The following is a 20,243-nucleotide window of genomic DNA, read 5'->3' on the forward strand; positions in this document are numbered from 1 at the left end:
TCCTTTAGTTTTGCTTTTATTTAGATGCAAAAGACAAAAGTAAAGCATTTTCATTTCAAGATTTTGGTACTTAAGAAAACAGTATTTTCCCTCACCTTTTTCCTTTTATTAAAACCTTTTTATCCTTCTGTCTTCCCATTTCCTTTTTGTGCTTCCCTTTGGTTGCCCAGAGGGATAGCATCTGTAAAATACATGTGATATGGTGGACAACTCTTCAGTGTGCTTCAGCCCAGCATTGAAGACACACCTCAGATATGAAGCTAGTGATTTCCCATTGGTGCCCAAACACTATGACAACCTGTAGGATGCTGTTGCTGTCCCATTCTCTGCAATTTTTGATGTAGGAAGCTTTGATGCAGATCTCTTATGACAGACAAGGTGTTTTTCAGTTTGAATTCTTCATTTATATTGTGCATCCACTGCTGGAATGTGAGCAATGGAAGGGCCAGAGATTCAGAAGTTACTTTACAGATTTATTATTGGCCAGATTGGTTTTTTTTACATTTGGAAAACACTGAAAGTGTTCCTGTTTGTGCCATCATACTTCCAGCCTGGACAATGAACACTGTTTTTCAGTTAATTTTTTTAGTGTGGAAGTATACATTTGAGACAGTGATAGACAATCACAGTCTGGATCAAATCCGGTGTTGGGATGGTCCCTTTTCTTCAGAGGATTTAACAGAAGAAAAATTGTTACAAAACCATCATAAGAATTGAGATAACTAAGCTAGAAGTACAAAACAAAAAGGAGATATCTCATCTTTATCTCTGTACAGTATGGGTATTTTATTACTTAACCTATTTAGATAGTGTAGATCAAGTGTTTGTAAGTATTGTTAAGCCTTGCAGACAAGCAGTCTCACTTGGGCATTTGGCTCCCAAGCAGTGAAATAAGCCCTCTTTGAGCTAGAAAGACTGACTGAAAGTCTAGTGCTTCCACTAACTCCAGCAGAGCTGCATTTGCATTAGCCAGAGACTGTGCACTCACATCTGCTGCCTCTGCTTCCAAGGAGGCAAAATGAGATCCCTCTGTTGAAACAAATCCCTGAAAAAGCAAAGCATGTGTCCTTTGAATGATGAAATGATACCTCTCAGATTTCCCTGAATGTATTTTCTGTCTTAGTATGACTCTACCTTGCTGCTGTCTCCCAATTTTAAAAAAAAATGTGGTTTTAGCATGTGAAATAACAGTTAAAATTGTCCTGTGGCATAGGAGCTATTACTGCCTCCCAGGCACAGAGCTTGCAGCACTCTGATAACTCTGTACGGCATTTTTACAGTCTCTGTTTTGGAGTCAGGTATGCCGCCAAACTCAAGCCCTTTGGGGCTGCATTTCCTCTTACTCAAGAGTATTCTTTTTGTCCATAAATTAGTGTCCTAGCCATACTGATTGGTAAGATTTGTTTCCACCTGAAGAAGAAATGCATGTGCAAAATGCAGACCTGGTTTTCCAAGTACAACTCCCAGATCAATACAAAATTTATTGCATAAACATGTTGCTTTACTTCAGAGTATTTTCTTCAGGAAGGAAGTTTGCTTGGCCTCCAGTAAACCAGGTTCCCTCATGCACAAGGACCTAAGCAGAGAGGCACCATCTCTCTGTCCCCACACCTTGCTTATCATCACCACCAACTTCTCTTGGAAGTGGAGATAACACCTACCTGCTGTGCAACAAAAATTACCCGTTTTGAAATGCCATACCATTGAATGGGGTCATTCAAATTCAGAGGAAAACTATTTTACTACCTGTAATTCCACATTCAAACAGAGTAAAACCACTGATGTCCTGATATCCTGTAGTAGGTAGGTCCCTGATGCCTCAAGCATTCATCTCTCCTGTTGGATTTTGTATGTTGATGCTTATCTGTGCTGGTATCTGTTGTGATGCTACATTACCTTTGACTTGCACACTGAGTGCTCTCATCTGTTAGAACAGTCAGTGCACTAGGGAGGATTTCCAGTTCGTGCTTGTAGGAAAGCACAACCTGGGAAAAGGTTATCCCAACAGTCTCCTATTCTGCAGCATGGGCTGGGACACACATATGTTTCTTTTATTTTCAAATAGGTTTGCAGAGCAAACATGAGGGCTGGTGTTCCAGGATAAACACATGCCCTCTGGTGCTCAGCCATGTTTGTCAGATGGTCTGAGGCCACTCCCTTTGCGTGAGGAGCACCTGCACACAGACATAAATCAGTCATTTGGTGTGGGACATGCTGCTCTTTGAAAGTCCTGATCTATGCTAAGTGAAAATGAATCTAATTCCTGCTTTATTTTTCAGCATATTGAAATATATTTTGGTGTAATTAGGTTTTCTAATGAATAAATTTTCAAAATAAATAAGTATTACTCAGCTAGATGGTATTTTCTTATCCCAGGTATTTTACATTATTTCCCTCTAACTCTTTGTTCACGTATAAGGTAATTTCTCCTCTTCTCTTCTCTTCTCTTCTCTTCTCTTCTCTTCTCTTCTCTTCTCTTCTCTTCTCTTCTCTTCTCTTCTCTTCTCTTCTCTTCTCTTCTCTTCTCTTCTCTTCTCTTCTCTTCTCTTCTCCTTCTCTTCTCTTCTCTTCTCTTCTCTTCTCTTCTCTTCTCTTCTCTTCTCTTCTCTTCTCTTCTCTTCTCTTCTCTTCTTTCTCTTCTTTCTCTTCTCTTCTTTCTCTTCTCTTCATTGTTGCAGAAATGTTCATTGCTTTAAGTCTCTGCATTAAAAAATTTAATTCTGCTGTGAGTTTTGTCTGCTTTTACTTCAAATTCCTTTTTAGGTCTTTTTGGTACTGCATGTCATTGCAACAATAAATAACAGTATGCTGGTTCCTCTGGGGCTTTGGTTGATAAGTTTGAAATCAATAGTTTAATGCAACCATAGCTTCACACTTTCCTGACTGTGTGCTTGAGTAGCTGTGTATACATCCATATGTATGAATAGCAAGGACAGAAACTGTATGTAAACTTTAAACTGGATTTGCTGATGTTGCACACGTATTTCATTGTGGTGTTTAGATATTTGGTCAGTTTACATGGTGTGGCCCAAATTGTGGAAAGTGTTTTGTGTTTATTTGCCTTTTATGTGGTTGAGAAGAGTTCACTTGATTTATTCAGTCGGAAAACAAAAGTGCAGAAGTGGGCAAGGTTGAAGATGAGCAGGCTTTAAAAAATGTAAGACCTTGCAGTCAGGAACTGTGTACTTGAATACCATAGAGGCCACAACAGGAGACATTTAAAAGCAAATGTTTAGAATACTTGTGAACTTCTGGAACTGATTATGGTAATGTTGCTGATTTCAGATTTGGGCCATAGGTGAGGCCTTTTATTAAATTTCAGTGTAATGATCTCATCTAGCATTTCTCGTGCAGAACTTTCTCAGATTAGTCCTCAAGTGGTAAATCAGTATTTTAAGAACTTTTTTAGTGGCTATGGGGAAGAAAGTCTGCTTTGTACCTTGGAGTGTAAGAGTTATTTCAAGTTATCATTTCATTTGTGTGTCTGTGTGTATGTGCATAAATTTGGGTAGCAGAAATGAGAGAGGCTCAGAAAAAAGCAAGCATAATAAAACGCCTAGTAGAAGGCTTGAAGGATAGACTAACAAGGAACTTTTAATTCCAAAAAGAGATTAACAGCAGCAGTGTAACAAGAGGTTATTTATCTATTGTGTTACATTGAGCCTCAATAATTTGATATATTTTTCTGGTGTTCATTTGCACAGGATCTGTAAAACAGCAATATGAGGTGTGCAGACCCATGGAAGAACTGTTTGTGTCGTTGTGTGATTTTTTTTTTTTCCTGTTCTCAGCAGATATATGGAGTGATCATTCATTTCAGACAGACCCAGACTTACCACCTGGTTGGAAAAAAATAAATGATATTGCTGGGATCTACTACTGGCACATACCAACAGGAACAACTCAATGGCAGCGTCCTGTGTCCATCCCAACAGATCTCCAGGGCTCACGAAAAGGATCCCTTGGTTCTATCACTCCCTCTCCTACCCCAGAAACTGAGGTAACCTGCTGTGTCTTCTTCTGAGCTACATACTGTAAGGAAAATTGAAATAACTTTTTGAACTTGCAAGTTTACCTGTTAACTAAACTGGTCTGATAATGTCCCAAAGTATAGCTACTTGTTGGTAGTACCTCATAAGTATTATGTTCATTTTATAATGAATCAGGCAGTGCCTGATGAGTGTGAAACTTTGGCGGTTCTGTAGCACAGGCCTTGCTGCATTATATGGATACAGGATACATACAATTTTTGCATATTATAGAGGACTTTTGGCTGGACTCTTTGTTTGCATCTTCTTTTTGGCTGATTTGGTGGGAGTATCATAAAAGACATATGAGCTTTCATTTGAGACACTAGTTCCTTTACAGGGTAGTTTCTATTGAATAAACATGTAGTGTTCTCAAGTGTAAGTCTCTACATCCTGCCAGTACCAAATATCTATCAGTGCTGCAGTCTGGCTTTAACTAGAAAAAGAAAGAGATACACTCTGTCCTCCACATGTGCTGAAAGAGCAGTATGTGGTACTGCCTTTTAAAATAATCCTTTCAGGCACAATCCAAGGGCTTGTTTGGTGTCATCTATGTAAGAAAAAATAAAATCAATTCTCATAAAGAAGAGTATGCTTCAAAAAATACATTAACTTTGTTTTAGTATGCTGCAAAAACTTCTGAGGAATTAAATAGTGATATAAAATAAGGTTGGTTTTAAATTATTTTTATACTGAATTTTTAGAAAAATGTCCACAGCTCTGTCAAGGAAAGTCTTTGTAGTGGCTCTGAGTTTTGGATTAGGCAGTCCCTAAGGGTTTGGTTTTCTGGTTTTGAGTTCATTTAGAGAGAACATTTTTACTGTTCTGGATTTTGTTCATATATGCACCAAACTAACTTACATGAAAGTTAAGAGGAGTTAAGGACATTCAAGTATTTATTAGCATCTTGACCCTGAAACTTTTATTCTGTGTAGGCTTAAATATGTACAATCTTGTTCATTATTTTAGAAAGGTTGTTCCGACACATTCATAAATGGTACTCATAAGGTCTGCTGATTTGACCTCATTTCATTTATGGTTTACATCAGTCAAGTTCTCATACTGTGCACCAGGCATGCTGGAAAGAATTTCTGAGGGGATTCATGGAGAAAGAACTGTAGCTGTTACCATTCTGGTAGAAAACAAGAAAAAATTCAGAAATGCTGAATGTAAAGTGCTGCACAAGCTTCTAATATACATTCCTGTAATATACATATGAAGGATGCAACTTTACCATTATTATTTTTCTTACTCTGGAATGTAGAGAATGGGACCTTAATTAGTAAATTATATATGGTTTTCAAAAAAGCCCAGAAATCAGTGTGTTTGGTAAACTGCAGAGGAAAAAGGACATATTTTGATTTGAAATATTTTTCTACTTCTATTACAATTAAAATTTAAGACCTGCTGGTAATGTATTACATGTATTTTCAACCTTTCATGATTGTTTTTGCTTTAAATGAAATATATAGTTTGTGATTATGAATAATAATCATTAATTCTCAGCAGTATCACAAAAGTACAAAATGTGTGAATTATAATAACATAAATTTTAATACAGTATAGATGTATTAGGTAAAACATGCATGTATGTGAGTACATAGTAGGCTCTTCTAAGTTTTGATATGGCAGTTCTAATTCAGCAAGGAATTTGTTCCAGCAAAGACTTGTGCATAGACAGTTCTATGGCAGCACCAAGATAATATACTGTGCTATAAAAGGTGATACAGAAAATAAGCACATCCCCAAAATTTGTATTAGTATGATGATATCATGTAGTTTTTTTAATTGTAGATATTGGCAAAAGCATTTGCTTTTTGTCAGTTTACATTCATTGATAAGCATCTCAGCATTATTGATGCAGTACTGGCTTTTTGACTCAGTGGTCAATACAGTGTTCCAATACAGTGCCCAGACTTACAGTACTGGAGTTCAAAACAAGAGCATGAATTTGGCTCAGGATTTGTCTACTTCCAAATACTGAAACAGCCACAGAGGCTCCAGGCATAGCTGGAGTTATAGTGAGAACTGTTAGAAAAAGTGTTGTGTTTCTTGAAAACAGAGATGCCAAGCTTTATTAAAAGGAAGCGGAGGAGGAATCCTTTGTGATCCAGCTGGTTCTGAACAGAACCCCAATGCAGAGCAGTAAGACAGAAATAAGTCATAGTGTGTGTTTAAGAGATAGGGGTAATGAAATAATTTGAGAGTGTCAGCTATCATGAATTTTGGATTTTTTTCTCTCTGCAATTGGTACAAGCCAGCACTGCATCATCTCCAAGTCACTGGCAGGTGATATTTGTTTCAATTCCTGTTCACTGCACTGCTGCATCCCAAGTGCTCCTCCTTTCCCTCCCTGAAAGAGTAGTACAGGTGTCTGTGATAAGGTCAATCTGACACTTCACAGAAGATTGGGAATTCAGTTTAGACTAGGGGCTCCCAAATGCCTTTATCCCAGCACTACCACTGGCAGCATCACTTGTGGTGGAGAGCTTCCATCTCCAAGGACCCATGTGTGAGCTGTGTACTGCTGGTTCCCTCATTGCTGCTGGAAGCTTGTGCTTCAAGACAATGTAATTTGAGAGGGTTGGTTTAGCTCATTCCCCCATGCTGTATTGGAATTGCTTCACTCTGAAAAGGTTGGGAGATATATAGGTTTTAGGCAGGTGAAAGAGTATAATCTAGGATTGAGGCATGGGTAGCATTTCATATCTGAACCAATTGGCTTCTGTGAGTCCATAAAAATACTTTATCTAAGTCACATTTGCCTGTAAAGCATCATGTGCCAGTCTTGAAATTAGTTTGTTTGGGCTCTTTCAGGTTATGAGTTTGTCAAACAAGCATTTAGAAACACTGTTTCCCACCCACCCCCCACACCCCCAGAGTAACACCTTTTTACCCTTTGTCTTGTTTCCTCCTTTTTTTTCCTTAATTTTCTTTTTGTTGTGTTCCTGTCTCTTAAATAATGTAATATACAGAAGCTTTGCTTCATTTGGTAGAATGTGGCTCACAGCTGAAGGCAGTCAATGAAGAACAGATCAGCCATTTTTATGTTTTAGCTTACTCTGGATATTTAGCATAAAGAAAAACAGTTACTACAGCTGAATCAAAAAAAAAAGGATTGTGCATAGAAATGGCAAAATGTTTTTAAAAGGAAAATAATGTGAAAATGTCTTACTTTTCCATGAAGTGCAAGGCAATTTTTCTTTCAGAAGATAATCGGTAAATGTCAATCCAAAGCAATTATGAGTTAAGCATTATGCAAAAATCCTGCTGATTTAACAAAAATGCTAATAAATGCTAAATATGAATAACCTGTGACATTCCTTCCCTTCCTCCCCCTCAAAAGCATGAAAATGCGTTTTGGTTTTGCACAGCTGTTGAAATTTGACTTAGTTTTACAGCCTGAACCTCAGGTTGCTTAGTGCTAAACACAGTACTACTTGCTTGACAGTATCAGTGAACACCTTTTGAGAAACTTGAATAGAAAATGAGAGGGTGGGTGTTTTGGTTAGTTTGGGGTCATTTTTCTAAAAAGCTGCTGGACTTTTCAAAGCTACTTTTTCAGCAAGAAATCTCTGCATGCCTTACTAATCCTCCTTCCCTTCCTTGCCCTTTTCTTGTGCCTTCTCTCTAGAAATATTTGATTTTTACCTTGTATGTATCTTACCCTTGTATATATTTTTTTCTTGTGTTTCAGTATTTCTAGTTCCAGTATTGTTAGTGTCTTTTAACAAAAGTGCCAATCAAATGGAAATCCTAATGTTTCCCCTTAATTAATGTTGATCAAAAGCTGTAGCAGCTGTTACCAACATTCATATTCAGATTCATTTTGCTTGCTTTTAAGATCATAGTTAAAGAGTAATTTCATTGTCTGTTCCTAATTTATATTAACTTCTTGTTTCAATCATTTGTTTTGGTAAGTAACTGTTAGAGGCATGTCTTCTCTCCCCTTTCCTCCAAATGCCATGGGATAGTGGAGTAAGTAGTTGAAGTTTGAGGTGATCTGTTCCCTAACCCATCCTGTAAATATCAATGCTAACAACAGTGTCTTGTGTTTTTTTTTTTCTTTTTCTTTTTTCTTTTTTTTTTTTTATCAATGTGCTTCTTCCTGTGTGAATAATTATGTGTCTAGAAACAGCCATGGAGTGATTTTGCTGTACTGAATGGGGGAAAGATTAATAGTGACATTTGGAAGGCAAGTATATTGTCAGATTTTAGAACCTTTACTACTATTACCCTTGTTTTTTGCATGGCAGTGGCTGTTTTTCCCTTTTATTTTTCCATGAATGTCATTCATAACCTAGGCCAAAGTCCATGGGGGTACTGCTAGGGATGCCTAGCTCACAAACATGCTGGCTTTTCTGATCTTTCCACTTGGAATGGATTCAATCTAAACTAGCAGGGCAACTGCCATGATGTAACAAATAAGATGCCTGCACTGAATGAAATGCAACTTGAGAAATACATATATATATATATTTATATAATATATATGCATGCCTCTTTTCAACTTCAGCCAGAAATACTATCGCTTCTTTGCAGGGAGGATTTAATTTCCCTTTGAGATAAGAAATAACATGATGGTATACTTAATACTATTATAATAGTATTAAAACTATACTAATAACACTGCCTCTATCTCTAGGACCTGCATGCAGCCACTGTGAACCCAGACCCAAGTCTGAAAGAGTTTGAAGGAGCAACATTACGTTATGCCTCTTTGAAGCTCAGGTACAATGACTTCAGAAGTCTCAGTGAAATGACCAACTCTGTTTTGTGTTCTGCTGTAATTTTCATATGATTTTAAGACTAATTTTATTTTGGATTTTTTTATGTCACAGAAATGGTCCACAATCTGATGATGATGATTCTTGTAGCATCAACAGTGATCCAGAAGCCAAGGTCTGTATGAAGAGCCACAGTGGTATAACAATTAACAATCTAACAGTTGTAAGCATAAACTTGCAAAGTGCAGAATGTCTCCTAAGTTTTGAAATTAAGTGTACCCTTCCTCTTGGCACAATGTAGATTGACCATGTGAGACTTAATTCCATCAAAGGAATTTGCAGATCTAAAGCTTCATTCAGTTGGTCAGGAAAGTGTGACTTATTTTAAAATCATATAAACCAGGAAATTGGATTTTACAACTCTAGATTGTACTGTCCAACTGCAATAAATGTCCTCTTGTACAACTGAGTGTCTGTGTGGGAGAGGGCTCTGCTTTTTATCATCTCTGGATAGCTTCCAGGGGCATTCAGTGACAGAATTTGTTCATTTTCAAGTTTGTCCCTTTTTAAAGTACTCTTCCTTTTTTATGTGTCTGCTTGAATTCACAACTACTAACAAGGAAGTTGCCTTTTAGAACAAGAACTTCATATTTTGGAAGAGAGAATTAAACCTACTTTGAAAATGCAGTTCATAGAGAAGAATTAGATCATTATGTGACAAATCACCATAATTAAATCAAAGCTTTTATTGTTGTAATCTAAGGGTTTTGAGGAGAAAGAAGCAGCAGAAAGTTTTGAATGCTTGCGTATTTATCTCCGGATTTGTCTTGTTAATAGTTTTGCCTTTTGCTTGCATCTGTTATTAAGGGTGTATATGAATCTCTGTAATTGAAAATCCAAGTATTTTGACTGTGCCATACAGCTGTAGTAACTCACAGGATCTGAAGCTACTTATTTGCTGGAACAAACATGTATGTAACAGAGTTGATAATTTTAATAGCATTAATGATTTATTTTGAGACAAAACAGACTAATCAGGGCATTTAATTTTTTTTGTCATCTTGATTATTTGGCTTGTTGATATTTAATTCAGATGTAAATAGTTGTACTTTGCTTGGCCTGCTAGTAGTTTAAAAGCAAGGGTTTCAGCTGTTCTCAATACAATGACAAGCACTAAATTCTGAGCAGAGTAAATGGAGTTGAAGGAGTAAGGAGCATTAGGTTCCAGTTCTGAGAAGGATAGAGTTGTTCCTTTCATGGTGAGCCTTATGGTGTGGAAGGCTTTAAAGGAAGGCAGTGTTTTGAGATGTCTATGACTTTAACAGGTGATTTGCACTGAGTTTTTTTGAGCTGTTCCTGCATGGAGGACCATGGCAGTAGTTTTGTGGACAAACAACTTGTGTCATCATCTCCCTTCCCTCTCTCACTCGCTGTTTAAACTTCGGTATTTATGGATCAGGTACCTATCAGGTGTCTGTGGAATGGGACAGTACCGAAGGCGTGTCCTCTTTTGTCTGTCACAACTGGTTTTGTTTTTCCGTTTAGGCAAAACTGTACTGATAATGCTTATATAGGTAATCAAAACTGAGCATTGAAACATTTACAGAAGTGATTGAGAGGAGCAAGACAAGAATTAGAGGTGAAACTAGGCATGTTTTTGCCTTTTTAAAAATCACTTGAGTCACAGCACTGTACCTAATTTCTGCCCAATGCAAATACTGTGCAGGGACAACAGTGACCACAGCAGATACTGCGTGGTCCTGCAGGTGAACCTCAGCGGTACTGACATTTGTTTGCAGTGGGAGAAGCTGAGGGCAGAGCTGTTCAGTGCATCTGCCTCTGCCTCAAGGACAGGGCAAGTATGGCCATATGTCACAGGAATGGCAAGTGGTCCACAAACAGCAGGGAAGATCTTCACCTGTGGAAAATGCTCTGAGATCTTTATTTCTCACATGGATGGGAAGGGGATAGGGTAGGTGGATTCCATGCTAGTCTATTTTACCCCAAATAGTGAGAGCCTGAAAGAAGTCTGATAGGAATTGAAACTGATGACTTGGAAAAATCCAATATTTTTAGCCTTTTAGGCTCTCCCCTGCCATATTATGTGCCTTAACTATCTTTGAAGCTTGTTTTTGTGTGGCAAGAAGCACAGATAAATACTTTATCCTCATTGCATCATAAGAGAAGGTTTTTTAACTCATTAAACTATATATTGGAGAATTTGTTAAAATGAACTTTTTTAGAGGTATGTTAGAGATCTTAAACCTATTTAAACCTAATCATGACATTGGCCAGTACATTAATAGAAAAAAACAGCTTCTCTGTACCGCATTTAATGCTGTATTTCAGCAAAGGGAACTGTGCCACCTTGTGGAAAGCTTTAGTAGTTGTCTTCCCCTGGAATGTTAACTTCTGCAAAGATTGAGGCACTCAAAAATGCCTGTTTTGGGAAAAGCATTTCATATAATTCATATAATTGTTGTAAGAAAAGTGACTTACGCAGCAACACATTTAAGTATTCATAATTGTCCGTAAATAACAAATGTTTCTCTATGTTTCATGTGCTTAAGAGGCAGTTCATAGTTTCGTATCCATGCTGCCTTGGTCAGGTTGTCTGCAGAAGGTCATAAAGGAGAACTGGAAAGAGGAGAATTATTACATCCAGCTTGTTGATTTCAGTAATTTATATTGGTAGAAATTTCTTGAAGAGATGGCTCATTGTGCTTGATGAGGATCCTCATTCTGCATGTGAAACATGCACAGCTAGAAATGAGTTTTGAATTGGTGCTTCCCAGGAGACAGATCGTAACCTTCCTGGTTAATTTATAGAACAATGTGTGCCTTCCTAATTGAGTTTCAAGGAAGGCAGAAGATGCTTTTACCAATTCCAGACTGTAAATTCTTCTGGGCTGTCTTTTTTTCATTGTTATAAAATACGATGTCCCTATGTAAAAACATAGGGAGGTGCTAAATTTTTTCTTATGTCCATATATAGAAAGAGAACCTCCTGGGAAACCTGTCACTGTCTCTAGGAATGGATGAAAAATGGAAAGCCCATGTGACTTATTTTCTCTAAAACCTTTTTCCAGATTGACCTGTTAGGCCTGACATTTGGTCATGCCTTTATTCTCTCTTTTGCTCTTTAAGCATGGATTTTCAAATTCCCTATCCTCATTGGTCTGCTTAGCAAAGCTTCACTTTTCCAGCATCACCATTTTACAGCAGTTTTATCTATATACCATTATCTAAGGATGAGAAGAAGTATTTAAACCTGTGGAAGTCCTAGAGTCCAAAAGACTGTTTTCTCCTTTAGAAACCAATAAATGCTCTGGATCTCAAATGAAGGGAAGGAGACTGTTTCCAAGAGAGAGAGCATCAGGTGATGTTGAAAACAAGTATTCAAATTTAGTGATTCACCTGTAGGTGAATGAAAACACACTTGGAGACATGGAAAGTGAGTTGGATTACCTGGCTTTTAGGGTTTAACCAGATGGCCTTTGGTAAATTGACTTGCAGCTGTTGTGAAAGTGGCCTGCAAATCAAAATAATCTATCTAAGCACTATTAAAATAATTTTACAAAATACTATGTGCTCCCCAAAGATTTAATATCTGTATCTTGGCTGCTTTTCTTACTATGGAAACAGGTGTATGAGTTTTGGAGGCACTGTATATTTGCTTCTTTCTTATCTTTTCTGGAAGCAAATACCCTCCTTAGACACAGGGTCATGTGTAAATAATCAGTGTGTATCCTCGAGGATGGACATGAATCTGATTTCTGATCCTAGTGAAGAGTTAACCTGAGAGGAACTTTTGCCATGTCCAGCAATCCCAAGAAAGAATTCTTTTCTTACAGTAGAGCAACTTCTAAAATTCTTCGTGCAAGCAGGGAGTGTTCAACATTTTCCAGCAGTCCACCTCAGGCTGCATTACAGTCTTCTCCTGAGCTCATAAAATGCTGCAAAAAGCCTCAATTCAATTAATTTCAATTAATTAAGCTTGAGGAATTTATTCCATCTTAAGTCTTTTTACAAAAATAGATTAAAAGAAAAATCATGTATTTTCAATAGTTTTTCTTCTAAAGTGGTATTTTTGCTTGATTTTTGGATTAGGAATTTGTTTCTTTCAGAACAATCTTTTGTTTTCGTTCCCTAGGAAGTGGCACTGGAAGAAATCTTGCACCTATTTCTTTACCTTTATAAAGGAACTGTAATATATAATCACATGTATTAATTTCAAATTTCTTCTTGAGTGTTTCTTGTGGTGCTTTTTTCTGCCTTGACTAGTCTTCCTGACTAACTGATTCAAGTGTGATCTGCCATTCCATCTTTGCAGCTCCTGGGCAGCAGTAGTGAGTGATGGGGGTGACTGTTTCTAAACTGCTTTGGTGTTTCTGAATTTGACTGTGTGCCATTAGCAGTGTTAAGGCACCCTCCCATCTATAGAGATGCTGCAGGTAAATGATGTAGGTGCTTGAAAATGTTCTTCTTCAAAAGCAGTTTTCAAAATAGCCAAAAAGCACTAAAATACAAATCTTCAATTATTTCATCTTTTTAAATAGTCTTTTTGATGTTGTACATTAAACCTTTCAGAGAATGTGTTGGCTTGGTTTTTATCTCTGTGAATTATAGTTATTGCTATTGATATGTGTTGTGTCATTAGGTAAAAACTGCTAATGCCATGACATGATGTACATCATAATGCAGATTACATAATACATCTAGAGAATATTTGCTTTCACCTGTTCCTACATCGAGTCTTGTTTAATCAAATACAAAGATGAATTCAGGGCAAGGAAGATGCAGGATTTCCCCAAATCTCGTGGATTTACTTTATAAGGGCATACAGATTTACAGTACAGTAATTTCACGATTATAAGCCACACCATTTTGACTAAAATTTTGCTCCACCCCGGAAATGCGGCTTACACTCAGGAGTGGCTTATATGTGAAAAAGTTCGGAAATTTCCAACCCTGGAAGTGCAGCTGAGGTGCAGAGCCGAGCACCTGTCAGTAAAACCCGGCTTTACACGACTGTTACAATTGGTTACTGTGTTGCGTGGCAGGTGGAGGTGGGCTCCATGCCGGCAGCGCGGGGATGGGGGAGGCAGGGGCTCCCTCCTGCCAGCCCCGCGGCTCAGGGGAGAGGTGGGGGCTCCCTCCTGTGGCCCAGGGGGGAGGCAGGGATCTCCCACCCCCACCTGCTGCCGCCGCCGCAGGAGCAGGCAGGCTCCATCCCCGCCTGCCATCACGGGAGTGGGGGGCTCCTTCCCTGCCTGCCGCCGCTGCCGTGAGTGCCGGCGGGCTCTGTCCCCACCTGCCACCGCGGGGCAGCACCAGGCTGGGGTGAGCGAGCCCGGTGGCAGCAGTGGCCGGCCCCGAGTGGCCCCCGCCGAGCGGCAGCACCAAGCTGGGCCACCTGGCCCCATTGGCAACCCCGAGAGGGCCAAGCCCGCATGGCCTGAGCCGAGCCAGTAAACCCCATGATCCTGCAATTCTGTTACTATTTGGCAACTTTGTTGCGCACGGGTCCTTGCTGCGAACGACAGAGCGGCTTATACTCGGGTGCGGCTTGTGTATGGACAAAGAACAAAATGTTGCCGACATGCGGAGATGCGGCTTATAGTCAGTGTGACTTGTAATCATGATATTACTGTAGGCGCCTTTTTTTTTTTTTTGTATTAGAGGTAAAATAGAAATATCTGGGATAATGCAGCCTAATTTCTCAAACCATTCAAGATTATGAGATCCTTCAAAATATTACATGTCTTTCACTCCTAGGAATCCCATATATCTCTGGGATCTAATTAGCGGTGAACCTAACATGCACGATCAGGACATGAGTGCCTAAACAGTAGGAGGGATGTAGAGGAGAGATTTAACTTGTAGTCTTCCTTAGAAAAACACATCACAAATCCATTCATCATGTGAAAGAGAATGGAAACTTCTGGAATATTTACCATTAGTTTCCAGGTTTATAATGCAGAATCAATTATTAAGAATTACGTTTTGAGTTTAGGGGCATTATCAGGATTTTCTTTGTTAAGATACACTGTACAAGAGATTTGCACTTTGCTGTAAGATTTCTGCAGGATTGGGAAAGGAGAAGATAAATTGTAGAAAAACCTTTGTTTCAAATCAAAATGTCTTCATGGCCAGTAAAGTTCCAGTGTTGACAGTGCCTGTGTCTGCCTCAGGTGTGTTGACCAGCAATTATTGTCGGAGTAGTAAGAGCATAGATGCCAGGTGCATTACAGGAGGATGAATGATGCAGATGGGAGCTGTGTGGGTCATGCTTTGCCTTTGGAACAATTATTTCCTTTGCCATGAGTGGCCAGGTGTGTGGGCAGTTTAGGTGCATGCCAGTCACCATTGTCCTTGTGGGGAGGCAGCTTCCCTGGCTGCCAGTCAGGTGAGGTGACGCTGGAGACAGCCTTGCTTCTGGAATCACAACTGTGGGACACCCAATGTGCTGCTGTGACCTCTCAGGCATGGGGTACTACAAAGTGGTGACTATGTTTGAGAAAACATGATTATATACCCTTTTTTTTTTTTTTAATTATATTGTTTCTTCCATGGTGACAGTTTCTGTTGCTTTACTAGGTCAAAGTGCCAGTGTCATCTTCAGTACTTTTCTCATGGAGGTGCACAGTCCATTTTTTCTTGGCTGGAGTCTGTGTACAGCTATATAACAAAATGTGGTGGCTCAGTAGAACGCAAAAAATCCCAGGCTGCTGATCTAAGCAAAAATTTTTTGTTTGATTCACTTTATAATATTTTAATGTTGCTTATTTTAGTAGTTTTCAATCACAGTTTATTCACTGTTTTATAGTGCAACACAGTAAACTTTTCATGGACCATCAGTACTTTTGTGTGTGACTGTTGAAGGAGCCCTCAGGAATGGACAGAAAGTGGGAGAAGCAGCAGCTCATCGTACTTATGGTCCACAGGCAGAAAGTTTCTGTGCCCATTCTGCAGACCAATGGATTCTGTCAGCAAGCTGCTCCCAGTTTAGCACAGCCTGGGCTGATGTTGCTGGCAGACCTCCCTGTCAGCTCACCAGCATCTTTGCTAGTGCAGTGCAGAGGTAATCACAGTTTGCAACCTTTTATACTCCTCACTTGAGACCAACCATTTCACCTCTAAAACAATCTAGGTAGCCTCTGTCAGCTTCAGAGCTGGAATTGCCTCTTCAGTGTCTGTTCATCATGTTGCTGCAAAATGAACTGATGGATATTTCTGTATTTCTCTTCAATTATTTACATTACCTTACCAGTTTAGGGCAGCTCATGGGAATAGTTTGTTCTAGTTTGAAATATGACAATGTTCACCATTCCATGGCATAGATTTTTAATGGAAAAAAGTACTGCTTATATTTATGTGTATATATAAATACATATATTTATGTTATACATCGCACATGCACGTTTTAAAACCGGCAGGATAGAAACTTGGTGAGTCATTTGTCCATTGTGAACTAACTGAAAGGTACATTTATGGAGGAAGTTAATTTTAAAATCAGTTTAAGAGGAACATTGATTTGAATGACAGCAATATTTATTTTTAGCTCTAGCCAGCATGTATATTTATTTTTAGTTCTACTTCTAAATTTCACTTTAAAAAAATGAGAAGTTTTCCTTGTCAAAATTTTCTGCATTTCATCCAAGAGAAAATGGGTAATATTTATCTCTTAAGATGTAAAAGCATGAAATGTGCCGTACATCATAGTGCAATATTGCACAGTTATGCATTATTCCATATGTTTAGAGATGATGCCTCCATGTTGCTTCAAGGAGACAGTGTGACAGTAAATGGGTCCTCAAATGTGGGAGTTCCACCAGGGCTCAAGATTTCTGGGCTCTGGATTCATGCTTATTTGAGTCTTTTTTGAAAAGTGGGAATTGATCAACAGTGATTTAACTTCATTGACTTTGGATCCTGTTGTAAACATAATTTCTGCAGAAATCAAATTACTTGTTATAATGTTGCTTCTAAAGAGACATGCAATTCTGACTTTAGTGAAGCTGGAAGATTTTTCTCCATTGATTCATAAGGTCAAGAGTTCACTTAAAGGTTGGGAGCTCTTCAGGGGTTTTTGTTTCTTTGTGTATTTTGATGGTATTTTTAAAATTTGGATGTCACGTATATTCCCTTTCAAATTATGCACCACATTACTAAATAAAGTATTGCTGGTGGCATTAGAAGCACTTATATCTGTCAGCCTGAAGAAGAGCCTACATTGGGAAAATACAGCATTTAAGGTTAAAGTTAATAAGTGCAGAGCATTAATTTTAAAGAAATGAACGCACACGTTCTTTATGCTCTGTAAACTCCTGCAGGGTTTGTCTCTACTGACAAAGCACGTGTGTGTGCTTGCTGGGGTATGTCTGTGTGTTGCAGAACAGTGAAATCTGCTTGAGTTCTCCTAACAGTTCAGTAACTAAGATAGACCCAAATTTAAACATCCTTTATTAGAGTCTAGTGAAAAATACGACTGCCTTTCCTTAAATGAGGAAGCACAGAGGAAGGTTTTATTTAACTATATTAAAATGAAACCCAAACTACCCTTAGCTCAAAGCAAAGTGCATAAACCCATCTCTTTAGGATCTGAAGTCAAGGTGTCTGTAAAGCATCTAAAGTTAAAACCTGTTCTTGCTGAGAAGAGTGGAGAGAAGAATAAGGTGATTTTAATTTCTTCTTAAGAAGGGGATGTTCGTAGAGAACAGTAGTGTCCATTCTATTTTTTGCTCAAATGACTGGATTTTTAAAAATCTTGAACCAACACAATGTTCCTGCAACATTTTCTTGCCTTGGTAGAGGAGATTTGACCTCTGGCTGTAAGCCAGGGACAACCACTGAGACAGAAGTATTAAGCTGAAAACAAGAAAGGGACTTTTGTCATCCTACACATTGAAGTCTGCACGTCTGGAAAAATGAGACTGTAGTAGCTTGGAGAATGAGTAATGGACTACAAGAACAGAAAATTTTATACTGACCTCCTCTAAAGAAGTAATTTCTTTTAAAGGTTATTTTATAGTATTTGTAAAGTCCCCATATTTAATTCTAGGAGTATTTAGTTTATAGTCATCTGCCTGAAATAGCATTTATTAGAGATTTCTGAATTCTGTTGTGATGTGAATATTTCTGTGCTTATTTTTGTATTTCATGTGCACTTCAAGTAATACAAGATGAACTGCGACAGGAAGCTGGAAATGTTGAAAGGTCTTATTAGTGTGGTTTTGATTAAGCATTTTGAATTTTTTGTAGCTAAGAACTTTTATGTGACATCCGTGAGTATTTCTTTGAGAAAGTAGATGCACTGCAGTCTCTTCATGTCAAATAAATGAAAGTGTTTGTTCCTTAATTGCGTAAGTTCTTTTTATACTCTTGTTACTCTTATCTTTGATCTTCTCCAGTATTTTCATTTGAAATCAATGTAATCTTTATTGCTATGCAGCAGACAAATATACTGAAACATACTTCTTCCTCAGAATAGAAAGATAATATGTTATGTTACTTGATCTTCCAAAGCATAAAATAATATGATAAGGTTTTTTATTTTTAAGCTATCAGAGAAAATGCAAGTGAAATTTCTAAGGTTATGTTGGCTGCATAATAAATGGTTAATTATGTGGCCTACATGCTGTGTCTCAGGCACAAACCTGCTCAGTGGTCTGTGATAAAAGGCCTTATTAAATATTGTAGTGATTTACGTATGGCTGCAGGCAGATATAACCTTTAAAAAGGAAAAATATAAAAGGAAACAAAGGGAAACTGCTCAAAACCAAGTCCTGTGGGCTTGGAAGTAGAGAAGAAGTCAGTAGCACAGATTTAAAGCATCAGGGCAAACATACTCTTAATGCAGATGTGTTCATAGTGGCTGCCAACAGCTGTGTAATATGAAAAGCAATCTGTCTGTGGTCTTGTAATGTACATTAGTTTGTTTTCAAACTGATGTTCTGATTCGTTTTCACCCTATAGTGGGAACTTTTCTATCCATGCCCTTATGATCCATCCAGTTTCCGGTACTGCTCTGCCATCAGTCATGAGCACTTGATCTATTGTTCTCTTGGGGGGATTGTATTTGCTTTGTTTTTCTCTATTATTTTATTTTTATTTTATTTTATGCTACATGCTTAGCACTGCACGAGGCAACAGCTAGAGTGTGCATTTGCTTATGGTTAGAACTTTGTCCCAGTTCTGTGTCTCTGCCAAAGTTCCTTCCAGAGTTCTTCTTGGAAAAGCTGCTGCAGAGCAGAACCCCACCCTGTGGTGAAAGGTTTGCAATGCTAAAGAGCAAAAGTGTGATCTGTGGTTTTTTCATTTCTTCAGTCCTAAAGTTCCCCAGCTTTAGGCAATGTTTTGGATGAGAACTGCACTACAAGAGAGGTTTACACTTTTATACAAAGTTCAGATGGCAGCATTTATGAGTTTGGTTCTTAGGTTAGAGGTCATTAACCCTGAAACATGTTTGTGTCTGTTTGAAAATTGGTTCCCCAGAACTATAAAACCAAGCAGTACTACCTGTGTTTTCATTTTTGTTCACCTATCTTTTCATGGGTTAGTGTGTGATAAGATGGATTTTTTTTTCCTCTGTGTAATTTCTTTGCACAATGTCCTGTAGCCAGGCAGGAAATGTGAAGTGTCTAGTCAAGGTAAAAATACAAGATTATTGGCTGACCATGGTTTAAGTGACATTTTTTTCATTCACTTCTCTCAGCCACACAGTGTTTGTGGTAGTATCTTTGATCTTCCCAATCTCAAACAGCAATGTTTACACAGTGTACAATTCTTAAGTATCTTTCATCCTGCTGAATTTATCAACATCTTTTGTTTTCTTCAAACCTGTTTTTCTTTGCTAGCTCTTGAAAAGAGCTTGGGGGCAAGCAGGCAGCCTGACCAGGCACCGAAAACTTTCTCTAAGACAGAAAATAAATTAGATAGATTACAGTAAATTCACGAATACGAGCCGCACTGAGTATAAGCCGCATCTCTGGGTGTTGGCAAATATTTCATTTTTTGTCCATAAATAAGCCGCACCTGAATATAAGCCGCTCTGTCGTTCGCAGCGAGGACCCACGTGCAACAAAGTTGCCAAATAGTAACAGAACGGCGGCAGGGCGGGATTTACTGGCTCAGCTAAGGCTGTGCAGGCTCGGCCCGCTAGGGGCTGCTGACGGGGCCAGGAAGCACAGCCTGGCGCTGCCACTCGGCGGGGCCACTGGGGGCCAGCCACCGCTGCCACTGGGCTCGGTCACCATGGCCCGGCGCTGCCCTGTGGTGGCAGGCAGGGACGGAGCCCCCCGCCGCCTCCCAGAGCCGCGGCAGGGGCGACCCGGGTCCCCCGCTGCCTCCCAGAGCCGTGGCAATGGCGGCGCAGGGCCCCCCCGTCTCTCCCCCGGGCTGTGGTAGAGGAGGGAAGGAGGGAGCTCTCCCGCCTCTCTCCCCACCCCCCGTGCTGCCTGCAGGCAGCCAGGCTCCACCCGTGGTG

The 20,243-nt window shown here is 39.0% G+C and overlaps 1 protein-coding gene across 11 annotated transcripts in view; it reads left to right on the forward strand.

Annotated features, from left to right (window-relative positions):
• APBB2 (amyloid beta precursor protein binding family B member 2) overlaps positions 1–20,243 on the forward strand; it is a 174,950-nt gene that overhangs the window by 101,298 nt on the left and 53,409 nt on the right. For 5 of the 11 annotated variants that reach the window (XM_033061364.2, XM_033061363.2, XM_033061366.2 and 2 more), the window contains 4 exons: positions 3,792–4,000; positions 8,161–8,223; positions 8,674–8,759; positions 8,870–8,930. In XM_033061364.2, the coding sequence (XP_032917255.1) occupies positions 3,792–4,000; positions 8,161–8,223; positions 8,674–8,759; positions 8,870–8,930 (419 nt within the window). The remainder of the gene's footprint in view (positions 1–3,791; positions 4,001–8,160; positions 8,224–8,673; positions 8,760–8,869; positions 8,931–20,243) is intronic. The other 6 variants (XM_033061365.2, XM_033061368.2, XM_033061370.2 and 3 more) reach the window with 3 other exon arrangements.

Source organism: Catharus ustulatus, chromosome 5 (assembly GCF_009819885.2).
Source record: "Catharus ustulatus isolate bCatUst1 chromosome 5, bCatUst1.pri.v2, whole genome shotgun sequence".
Classification (NCBI taxonomy): domain Eukaryota; kingdom Metazoa; phylum Chordata; class Aves; order Passeriformes; family Turdidae; genus Catharus; species Catharus ustulatus.